Below are 12,266 nucleotides of genomic sequence, written 5' to 3'. Positions count from 1 at the left end.
ATCAGGGGTTCAAGCTCACCAGCCACTCCATGGAAACCCTATACAGGGTCTCTGTGGGTCAGAACTGACTTGACGACACTTAACGACAACAATATATATATTATATCATACTGTCTTAAGTGTACATTTCATTGGCATTAATGTATTCACATTGTTGTATAACCTTCACCACTCTTAGCTTCCCAAACTTTTTCATCACCTCAGACAAAAGTTCTCTACCCATTAAGCATAAGTTGTCCCTCCCATGATTACCATTCATCATTCTCTGCCTCTGTACAGTTTCCTATTTCTGATATTCATCTAAGTGGAATTGTAACACATTTGCCCTTTTATGTCTGGCTTATTTCATTCTATGTAGTGTTTTTAAGATTTATTCATGTCAGCATGTATTAGCACTTCAGTCTTGTTTATGGCTGAATCCCCTTTTTAATGGGTAATAGAGTATAATGCATTATATAGTAGTGGAACACTGTTCTTCTAGGAAAGCAGACCTCTCCCTTTTATACCCACACAGGCTGGGCAACCAACAAAAAGTGTGTTTCTTCAATTATACCATGAAGAATTCAGATGTAATGATTTCAGGGACCTACCCAATATGGAAATTCAGTTTGCTATATAAATCCGTATCAAATGACAATTGGCTACTAAGCCAGGCTGTATATAAAGCATGCTGGGTCAGTGAGAGGCCTGTTGAGGCCAAGCTACTGAACCTGAGTGGGACTATGGTATGACAGTTACTGTTCACCTGGCCACCTCCTGCAATGGAAGTTAGTCAAATTCAAATCCTCTAATCTGCAAGGAGAAAGCCCAAGCCTGCTCTGATGAACAAATACATTTTTGTTTACCAACTTAAAATTCTCATTATAACCAGGTCTTTTGATTTCTGGCTATGTTATATCTTAATAGAATCTTAAGAAGTGAAATCTCTAGGAAGAACTGAATCGAGCATTTGAGTATTGTTGTCCTAGTCATTCCAGAACATTGTTGTTGTTGGGTTTTTTTTCTCTCTCTCTTTAAGGACTTCTGCTCCTACATCAACTAATTTTAATCTGCTATAAAATATCATCTACCCCTGCAAAAGCATCCAAATGATCCTCTCAAAGTAGAATGTCCTTACGCTTCCCACATCACCACTTTCTTTGAGAAACTGCTTCACCCTGCTAAAGTTGTTTAATTTTAGATATTTCAACAGTAAATATTTCTTGATGACTGCCCAGGCTTTAGGGACACTAGTTTATAGTCTAGTGGATCTCGGTGCTTCTCAGGCAAATGTGTCTTCCTCTGAGAACAAAACCTGCCCAAAAACTTCACATGGATTACCCAATAAGAAAGGTAAATACAGATTTACTTACTAATCTGTGGTGTGAAAAATATGTGAAACTATTCTCTACAGATTACTAAGTAAACACAAGTAAACCTGTGATTGCCTTGCTTGCTGGATACTTTGGCCCTATCAAGGATTATCATTTTGAAAAGAGGCTTTACGAAGGAACTGCAGATTGGGCAAACGAGATGTAGCTCTACCTTAGAATCTTGATGTGGTGAAAACTGAAATTGTTCATTACAGATTAGTAAGTATGCACAAATGAGCCATGCTTACATTATAGATTAGTAAGTAAGCACAAATGAGCCCATGCTTACCTTGCTTAAGGGGGCTTTGAAGAGTGTAAGATATATTTTATCGAACAAAAGAGGAGGAAGACATACTAGACAGAGGGCTATGAATGTGTGTGGAGCGATTGAAGCACAGGGAGAGGGTGGGAATGGGCAAGAGACTCCTTGAGCAAGCACTGTTGTTGTTAAGTGCTGTCTAGTGCATTCTGACTCATAGCGACCCAGTGTAGGGTTTCTGAGGCGTGGCTGGTGAATTTGAAGAGCTGACTTTGAGCAAGCATTGTTGTTGTTGTTGTGAAGTTCTGTTGAGTTGGTTCCAACTCATAGATACCCTATATAGGGTTTCCCAGGAGCAACTGGTGGGTTTGAACTGTTGACTTTGTGGTTCACAGTCCAGTGCTGATCTCACAACACTGGACCACAAGTCCTGAGGAAGCATTAGCAAGAAATAAATATCTCTCCAGGTATTTCGACTCTGTAGGTCCTCCAGAAACGTCAGAGTATCCTTATGTCAGCAGATGAAGCCATCTCTGAATCTTTTAGGACTTAATTATCAACCATCAGCAGCTGGTGGGTTTGAACTGTTGACCTTGTGGCTCAAATTCCAGTGTTTAGCCTACAGTGCCTAGAAGCCTATGGTGGTGGCGGTTATATGCCGTCCAGTTGGTTCCAACTCATAGCGACCCTGTACAGGATTTCTGAGGCTGTAAATCTTTACGGGAGCAGAAAGCCTCATCTTTCCCCCATGGTACAGCTGGTAGTTTCAAACTGCCGACCTTGCAGTTAACAGCCCAATTCGTAACCACTACGCTACCAGAGCTCCTTATTAAACAAAAATACCAAAATGTAAAAATGTTGTTTCTTGGCAGATCCTTTTATCTAGATCTCTACACTTCTGGAGCCCTGGTATGGCACCATTAGGTTGGCTTGAACCATAAGGTTGGTGATTCAAACCCACAAGCTGCTCCTCGGAATCCCTATACAAGGTTGCTGTGACTCAATGTCACTTAACAACAGCATACAGTGCTGAAGGAAGGTGGTGTTTACATCTCTCTAACCCTTTCCCAAAGACTGTCATGGCAGTTTTGGCATCCTCAAGGAACTCATAATGTGTGTGTGTGTGTGTGTGTGTGTGTGTGTGTGTGTGTGTGTTTTATATTCTTTGAGTTTGTAGAACAAAAAGAAAGAAGTCCGAAGAGGCAAGATCAGGGCTGTAGGGTGGATGGGGTAAAGTTTCCCAAGAAATTCTCATAACATCATCCTTGGTACCCTGGAAGAATGAGCAGATGAAGTGCCGTGATGGGAACAAAAAACTCCACACAACTGTCTAGACTTTTCTGTCTCCAATGAAGTTATTTTCTTCAAACATATTCCTAGTAATCCCCCATGATTGTTCTGTGTCCTTTGAAAAATCCTGTCAGGTCAGATTCCCCGTTTGCAATCCCTTGGAACACTTGTCATAACTTCTGAGTTGACCTTTCTGCCTTGAACTTAACAGACCCAGTAGATTCTATTGTTTTGAGTGGACCTTAAAAAAAAAAAAAAAAAAGTCAGTAGTTCAAATTCACCAGCTGCTCCTTGAAAACCCTACACATAGTTGCTATGATTCAGAACCGAATCGATGGCATTTAACAAGATTAAGACAAGTGCATTACTAAGAAAACGTGTCTGTAGCCACCTAGTGGTTACTTAGACATATGAACTGGAACTCTACTAGTAATACTTTTTGACTTACTTTTGCATAGCTTAACTTCTCTTTGAATTGGTTTCTTCCTTTGTAAATTGTATCTAACTCTTGGGTGGTTGTGGTGATCATTAAATCAGTTAATATATGTAAAGCCAAAGGTGGCTGAGGCATAAAATATACTAACATTTTTTCAAACTGTCATCATTTTAATACTTCAATAATTGCTTTGTTGTAACAATACTGTTTAAGCCTTGACTCACTGTTTTTACTTATTGGTACTTTTCGATGGAAGAGCTGTTATCAAGAATAGTAATGTTGAATATACTGAATTAGCATGCACTTTGAGTAGACTAAAACCAAAACTCCAAAGCCTTAGTTGGCATGAGAACGACACCAGATTTAGAAAATGAGTTAGAGAAGATGAAATAGAAAGTAACACATTTATAGAATATGCCTCTGCAATGGAGTATTTGATTCACTTCGCTACTTCTTTTCAGTTTAGTTTGTTATAGTCAAAGAAACTGTCCATATTTTAAATGGTTCCTTGGCATCTTAACATGAAAAACATTTGCAAACAAACCAGTGCACTCACACGAGGGACAGAATAGGAGAACTGCTAAGGGAGGCTGTTTCTCAGGTCTGGGAATCCTTAGGAGTTCCAGGCAGATTGACTGGACGGTGTGTGGGGTGAAGAAGGAGCCATCTGACCTGCTGGAAAAGCAGCCTCGGGTAAGTGACTTGAATCATGCCACCTCAGCTAGTGGACAAAGCAACCAAAGTCTCTAACTCTTCTTTTGTAGGTGTGCTTTTTCTGATATGTGCTCACAACCACATCACAGAATATGTGACTTCATTTCTGTTTAGAAGAGTTGTTCACATAGCCTGTGAAATATTTTTATAGGGTGATGTCTGAGGAAATCCTTTGATTCTTTGAACTTTTCCCAGTGAGTGGTTCAGGGTTTTTAGTGATGTCTCTCTACCCATACATCTGGTGTTATGTGACTCTTTGGAGCACTCAGTACTGCTAACTAGAGTTTGATGTCTTGGTTTGTGATTGTTGTTAAACGGCATTGAATCGGTACCTACTCATAGCAATCCTGTATAGGGTAATGTGGGTATGACTCTCTGCTCCTAGCACTTCATAGGTAGTGGAAGGCTGTGTCTGTCTGTAATACATTTTATTTTTGTTTGGACAGTAGATGAAATGTGGACATATTACTGTACTTTTGCATCATTATCAACGACACTGCTCCATTTGAAAAAGAACGTTTTCAAATGTTAAATTACTATGTCTGAAATCAATCTGTCCATGAATGTATGTTTAGCCCAAGGTCTTTGAAGTTGCATATATTAGTCTGTGTTTATTTCCTTGGAAAATGCTTTCTTTTACTAAAAAGAAATGTACCTATTTATCAATTGTTTAAGATAGTAGAGGATTAAGACTGAATGCAGTAGTTGATTGTTGTGTTCACAAGCCCGAATAATGAAAATTATTTTGTTGTTGCTGTTTAAACTACTTGATTGACCTACAGTTGTCCTGCCCTTGTGAATTTCTTCCTCCATCTTGTTCTTAACTCCATTGGTTTGAAAATGTATGTAAGTTTCTATGCGTTTGTAATGCTTGCATTAATTCTTCATCTTTGGAAAATGTCAGAGAGGAAAATTCAATCCCTAGCCTGTATATTTTTATTGTTATTCACTGTTATTGTTATTCTTAACCATGGTTCTCTAGTACAGGCTCTTTTCAAGTATTATTATAACTTAAAAAGTTTTAATAATAACAGTAATACTATGAAGCCAGTATATTTGTCTGTTATAAAAACTCTGTGTCTTCTTTCTATTTTTGAAAGCTAAACTCAGAAGGTGCCGAGCTGTGCCTTAGTGTCATTTCCATTATCCTTTCTTTCAGAAATCATGCCATTCATTTAATACTTCATTACAGGCGAGCTGCAATATGTATACATGGTGAGCAAAATGAGCCATTTTGTTTTAAAACAGATTGCAGATGAAAGGAAGCCATTCATTTCTTGCTTGCTTGCTGTAATTACTAGAGCACTAATTACTCCAAATCACTGACATCCAGGGTCAGTACGGATGACAACAGAAACATCAAAGAAAAGATGTGGCTCGCTTACTGTGACAGATTTTCCATATTCCCAACCACATTATTTTTTATGGCTACTGTTTTCCAGTTGCTGCTGAAAAACACCAAAACAAAACAAAACAAACAAAAAAACAACATAATGCACTCGCAATCCAGATTTCTGAATGTTTACTATTATTTCATTCACAGTTTGACGGTGAGAACATGTATATGAGCATGACAGAACCGAGCCAGGACTATGTGCCAGCCAGCCAGGTGGGTTAATTAATCTTCTCTGCCTTGTTTCAAATTGTAATTAAACAAATTCAAAGAGTTGCATTGCAAATGAGTAGCACTATCAGTAACTGCCTCAATCAGGAATAATCATAATTTATAAACAAAGCATTTAAGCCTTGTTTCCAGTTAATGAGATAGCGCTGATAAAACACTGGAGTTGGCATTTGTTGAAAGCAACTACCTTGTTTCCTCTCCAGAACGGCAAGCAGCTGTTTTGCCAGCATGATCTTTCCTAAACAGTTGTTTTACCTTTAGGAAATAAAGTCTTTACAGGTGCAGGTTATTTGTGCTTCTGACTGGAGATAACTTAATCATTATAAGCTACACATGTCACAAAAAGCTTTCATTATCAACTGTTGGGGCATTTTCAACAAAACGATACGTTTATAAGCGAAATCACATGGTCAGTGAGCTTTTGCTAGCACCAGAATGTTGGAGTGGGCACTAATGCTGCTTAAGAATCCGTTGGAGGATGGGGTGGGGTAGGTTTCAGTTCAAAATGCATGATCTGATTGAAACACTTCAAGGGCACATTTGTATCCATTTCCCTGGGACTCTTTGACAAGGTATTGAATTATGACCAGTGACAACAAAAGCACAATGGAAATGTAAATGGTTACATTGATAAAAACAAGTGCTTGGTTATTTAGTTTTTGGATCTTAAGACCAGGCACTTTCATCCAGGGAGGTCATTTAAAGCAAAATTATATCTGCTCCAAGGGGCCACTGTAACATGAAATATACAAACATTATAAGCAAAAGTAAATAAATGAATAAGTGAAATGAGAGGGAGAGTTCACAGGAGCATTTTATGAATTTGAACAGTTTTTTTCCAGTAGAGAATAACCCTGGCATCCTGACTTTTCATACATCAGCGAGTATAGGAGAAACTCTAATATGGTAGTTTTAAATGTTTACATGTCCACTCAAATAGATTTGATAACTGGGAACAGGAGGAGGGGGAGGGTAAAACACATTTTCTTCATGGTGGTTGTCAGTGAATTAAATTAGGGTACACTCTATGGAGCTTTGAAATATCTCTAAGAACAAAATGTCTCATGCTTAACTCAAAACAGAGGCAGGCCTGCTTTTCCATGAACTTTTCATTTAGAAGCCAACTTTGGACCTAAAAGGTCACCATGGCATGCAAAGATCTGTCCTACATTCCTTCCACTCAGCCCAGGTGGTTACTCTCAGAATACCTTTGGAAGTCTGAGCTTTGCATTTAAAATCCTTACTTAACTGAATCTGTTCAGCTAAGTACCCTCCAAGATCCATAGGTAGTTCTGAATAGCACTGTTTGATTAAAAAATGAAAAATGTTATTATTAATTTTCTTCTAACCATCAATCCCAAAACTGTACTGACAAGTTTAGTATTACTATTGGATTAAAGCAGCCCAGTATCATCTCCTTGGTGCCTTTAGGGTTTTTGAAGTGTGAGGGCTAATTGAATTTGTTTGAAACAGTAGAAACACAAACTCAATAAGTGATTGCTGTTATAAAGCAGCTGCTTCCTTTCAGGGGATGATTATGTCCGTCTTAAGGAGTTTTGGATAAAGGATTAGAAATGCAGAGCATATTCATCATACCAGCTTGGCTCCTCCAATTTTTACCTTTAAGTACAGTGGGTAGTAATATTCAGTCCCATCTAAAATCAAACCAGTAACATTAATTTTCTCAACATTTCAGTCAGGAGTGTAAGGAAGAATATCTTAAATACTAGTGGCCGTTTTAGGAGAAGGAATAGAAAACTCCAAATAGTTTCTGTTCTTTTAAAAAATATGGCAGATTTGTATTCTGAAGCAAACTCTTTTTTGCAAACATTGCATATATAAAAATGTTTTCATAATTTGCTATTTAAAATCATAGATTAATGTAAGATAATATATATGCTGGGAGGTAAATAAATTTCACAAAGTACATGCATTGAATGGCTTGAGCTAAATTTTTCACGTGACATTCTTTTTGTTTATTGTAATGTCGTGTGCTCAAGAATTCATTGCCTGATATTCTTTTAGGGAATTTTAATCAATGTACCTCTTTAGGCGATCATAAATAAGACTTTAGTCATCCTGCAGAGGGGGAAAAAAAATAGTTTTGTTCCTTTTCTTAAAGAACATCAAACATCTGCACAGTTTAGCAATCCAAGACAATTTCCCTCATAGAATCACTCAACAATTATGATTCCTGTTCAATTTTCAGATCAGTACATGCTTTGGGACTTATAGGCGAAGTTGCTAAGTAGCAACATATGGTGCACTCCTGCTCCTGTGATGTTGCTGCAAGCAAATAGCATCATTCTATACTTGAAATGATTTTTATAGAAAGTCAATGCTGGAATTGCTCCAGAAATGGAAGCACACTGTAAAAATTAATGATATTCTTTTCGACAGTCCCAAAGGGCTCTTTGGCACTGTATACCATGTGCTTGCTATACCTCTTAAGCTAGTGTATACAAACCCTTCAAGCATCTTTTGCATTTAATCTTGTAATTGACAAGCAGCTTCGAAATTAAATATACCACCCCATAATAAGTTAGACTAGTATGTAATAAAAGCACATAACTTTTCTGTTTCCCTGTGGTGCCCTTCCTGGAATACGGGCTATTTTCTCCTAAAATAGCTGTAAGTGTGCTGGTCACTTAGTGCTTTAGTTTAAAAACCACTTAGCTTTTTCACATTATGGATAGAATTTGAACCAATGCAAGGTTTCTCTGTGTGTTTCTCAACCCTGCCAGGTCCTACCTCTATAGTTTGTGAGACATGTGAGTGAGCTAATGAAAAGAAAGGAAGAAATAAAGGGTGCTAGTTCACCAGCTGCTCCTCAGAAACCCTGTATAGGGTTGCTATGGGTCAGAATGGACTCAACAGCACTTAACAACAACAACAACAACAACAAGCAGTCCATTATAAACTCTTTCTCATTCTTTACCTGCCACCTTTAATTTCAATGGATATGCATTCCCTACAGGACAACATGGTGGCTGTAGACATGGGCCTCTCACCCAAACTCTGATTCTCCTCTAGATGCATCCAGGCTACACAGGTCCCCATGCTCTGTAGCCTTTGCTGCTGTTGTTGTTAGATGCCATGGAATTGGTTCTGACTCATAGCGGCCCTTTCACAACAGAATGAAACACCGCCTGGCCCTGCGCCTCCCTCATAATTGTCATTTTTGAGCCCCTAGCTGCGGTCACTGTGTTAATCCATTCCACTGGGGGTGTCTTCCTCCTTTTTGCTGACCCTCCACATTACCAAGCATGATTTCCTTCTCCAGGGAATGGAGCCTCCTGATAACGTGTCTGAATTACGAGAGATGACGTCTCACTGTCTTGACTTCTAAGGAGCATTCTGGCTGTATTTCTTCCAACACAGATTTGTTTGTTCTTCTGTCAGTCCATGGTATTTTTAATATTCTCCTCCATAATTCAGAGGCATCAATTCTTTTATAGCCTTCTTTATTCATTGTCCAACTCTCACATGCATATGAGGTGATTGAAAATATCATAACTTGGGTCAGGCACACTTTAGTCCTCAACTGACATATTGGCTCTTGAACACTTTAAAGAGGTCGTTTGCAATAGATTTTCCTAATGCAATACATTGATTTCTAGACTTCTGCCTTTATGTTTGTTGATTGTGTATCCAAGCAAAATGAAATTTTTGAAAACTTCAACCTTTTCTCCATTTATTTATTTATTATGTTATTTATTGGTCCAGTAGTGAGGAGTTTTGTTTTCTCTACATTGAGGTACACTGTGGTCCTTGGTCTTCATCAGTAAGTATTTTAATATGTATCATCTGCATATCTCAGGTTGTTAATGAGCCTTCCTCCAATCCTGATGCCAGGTTCTTCTTCATATAATCCAATTTCTTGTATGATTTGCTTAGCATATAGAATTAATAAATATGGTGAAAGCATACAACCCTGGCACACACCTTTCCTAATTTTAAACCATTCAGTGTCCCCTGTTCTGTTCAATTGACTGCCTTTTGATCTATGTACAGGTTTCTCATGAAAAGTATTCGGGAATATCCATTATTTGCAATGCTATCTATAGTTTGTCATGATCCAAACAGTCTAAAACTTTGTGTAGTCAATAAAGCACAAGTAAACCTCTTTCTGGTATTCTGCTTTCAGCCAAGATCCATCTAGTGTCAGTAGTGACATCCCTCATTCCACATCCTTATCTTAATCCAGTTTGCATTTCTGGCAGCTCCCTGTTGATGTACTGCTGCAATACTTTTTTTAAATTAGCTTCAGAAAAGTTTTCCTTGCATGTGATACTAATATTATTAATGAAATCCACATTCTATTGGGTAAGCTTTCTTGGAATGGGCACAAAAATGGATTTATTTCAATTTGGTTACCAGGTAGCTATATTCCAAATTGTTTGGTATATATAAGTGAGTGCTTCCAGTGCTGCATCAGTTTGTTGAAAGATTTCAATTTGCATTCTTTCAACTCCTGGAGCCCCCTTCCCCTACCCACCCTCTCTGTCAATGCTTTTATTGTAGCTTAGACTGTAGTACCATCGTTTCTTTATCATATGCTACCTTTTGAAATGGTTGAACATTAAGTATTTCTTTTTGATACACTGACTCTGTATTCCTTCTACCTTCTTTTGATTCTTTCTGCATCATTCATTATTTTTGTCCATGGAGTCCTTCAATATTGCAAGTGGAGGCTTGAATTGTTTTCTTCAGTTCTATCAGCTTGAGAAATGCTGCGTATGTTCTTCCCTTTTGGTTTTCTTACTCCAGGTCTTTGCACATTTCCTTATAATACTTTGTCTTCCTTGAGCTGCCCTTAGGAATCTTCTATTCAGCTCTTTTAATTCTTCATTTCTTCCATTCTCTTAGCTTCTCTATGCTCAAGGGCAAGTTTCAGAGTCTTCTGACATTCTTTTTGGTGTTTTTTTTTTTTGTTTTTTTTTTTCTGTCTTTTAATGACCTTTTGCTTTCTTCCTGTATGATGTTCCTGATGTTTATGCCACAACTCTTCTGGTTTTCGGTTGTTAGTGTCTAATGCTTCAAATCTGTTTTTGAGATGGTCTCTGAATTCACGTCAGATATATTCAAGATCATATTTTGGCTCTCGTGGACTTGTTTTAAGTTTCTTCAGCTTCAGCCTGAACTTGCATGTGAGCAATTTATGATCTGTTCCACAATCTGCCCCTAGCCTTGTTTTAGCCGATGATGTTGAGCTTCTCTATAGCAGTAGTCAGTTTGATTCCTGTGTAGACCAGTTGATTTTAGCTCACTGATGCCTAACATTGATCCTTTTTCATTCCATTTCACTTTTGTCCACTTCATATTTTCCTAGATTCATACTTCATACATTCTGCTTACTGATCATTAATGAATGTTTGCAACTGTTTCTCCTCATTTTGAATTGTGCCCCATAAGCAAATGAAGGTCATGAAAGCTGTGCTCCAGTCACCTCGTCATTATGGTCAACTCTACTTTGAGGGGGCACCTCTTCTTCAGTCATATTTTAAATGACTTCCAGCCTGAGCAGCTAATTTTTCGGCACTCCATCTGATAATGTTCCACTGTTATTCATAATGTTTTCATCTTTCAGTACTATATCTAACAATACTTGCTGCTATTCGAAAGGTTTTTAGTGGTTGACCATTCAGAAATAATGGCCTTTCCTTCTTCCTAGTCTGTTGTAGTTTGGAAGATCTATTGAAACCAGTCCACTGGGGTGACCTTGCTGCTATTTAAAGTAACAGCATCACAGCTTCCAACATCACAGAAACACACAAGTCACCAGAGTACAAAAAACTGACAGCCTGGTAGCTTTGGCCTTTGTTTTGCCTAAAAACTGGAGCTTTCATCCACCTCTAGAAATCTAATTCTTTGTGTAGTTCCTAATGTGTAATTGTACTCAAGATATAATGTTAGTTTCAATGAACTACACATCAAAGGAAACATACACAGAATATTCAGCATTTTGTTAGGCAAACTTTTTTTTGTTTGTGTTTTTTTTTCAATCAGAACTTTCTAGTCATTAGGATTATTGGGTTTTTGTATGTCAGTTTTGATAATGCACATTATTATAGCAGTTTCAAGAATATCCTCTTGCATGCTAGCTGGCTGTTTTCTTTTACCCTTTCCACCCAAATTGACCTCTCTGTAGTAGCATTTCCCACTAGCTCCCACAGGGATGAGCTCTTTCCTTCTCATCCTTGCTTGAACCTGTATGCCACATTGAAAAGGTGAAGGAAGCCTGATCTTTCTAAATAAGAAATAATCACTTGAGAGGAAGGATCAGATTTGTCTGGTACCAGTTAGATTTTGAAGACACTGACTTGAACCAGATTTCCAATCAATTCCTCCTTGATACGAGTTTCCTCAGCACCAAGCACTTGGCAGATAATTACCAGATAGTGTCAAGTCTACCTCTCTTTTTTTTTTGCATAACTTATAAGCTGCCCCCACTTTTCCATCCCTATACTTACTGCCATCATTCTGGGCCTCACAGTTTCACTTTAACTCATCTTTCCCTCATCGTGACCTTTCCATTTCTCCTCATTGTTACCTAATGTTGTTGTTGTTAGGTGCTATTGAGTCAGTACC

General features: G+C 38.1%; 1 protein-coding gene across 1 annotated transcript in view; it reads left to right on the top strand.

Moving 5' to 3' along the window:
- Positions 1–12,266, top strand: part of TOX (thymocyte selection-associated high mobility group box) — a 496,032-nt gene that overhangs the window by 228,512 nt on the left and 255,254 nt on the right. Inside the window, exon 2 of the mRNA XM_006876961.1 lies at positions 5,595–5,660. Coding sequence (XP_006877023.1) covers positions 5,595–5,660 — 66 coding nt within the window. The remainder of the gene's footprint in view (positions 1–5,594; positions 5,661–12,266) is intronic.

The sequence above is a fragment of the Chrysochloris asiatica genome, unplaced genomic scaffold (genome assembly GCF_000296735.1).
Source record: "Chrysochloris asiatica unplaced genomic scaffold, ChrAsi1.0 scaffold00437, whole genome shotgun sequence".
Lineage (NCBI taxonomy): Eukaryota > Metazoa > Chordata > Mammalia > Afrosoricida > Chrysochloridae > Chrysochloris > Chrysochloris asiatica.
This window is presented reverse-complemented; position numbering and strand designations above follow the sequence as displayed.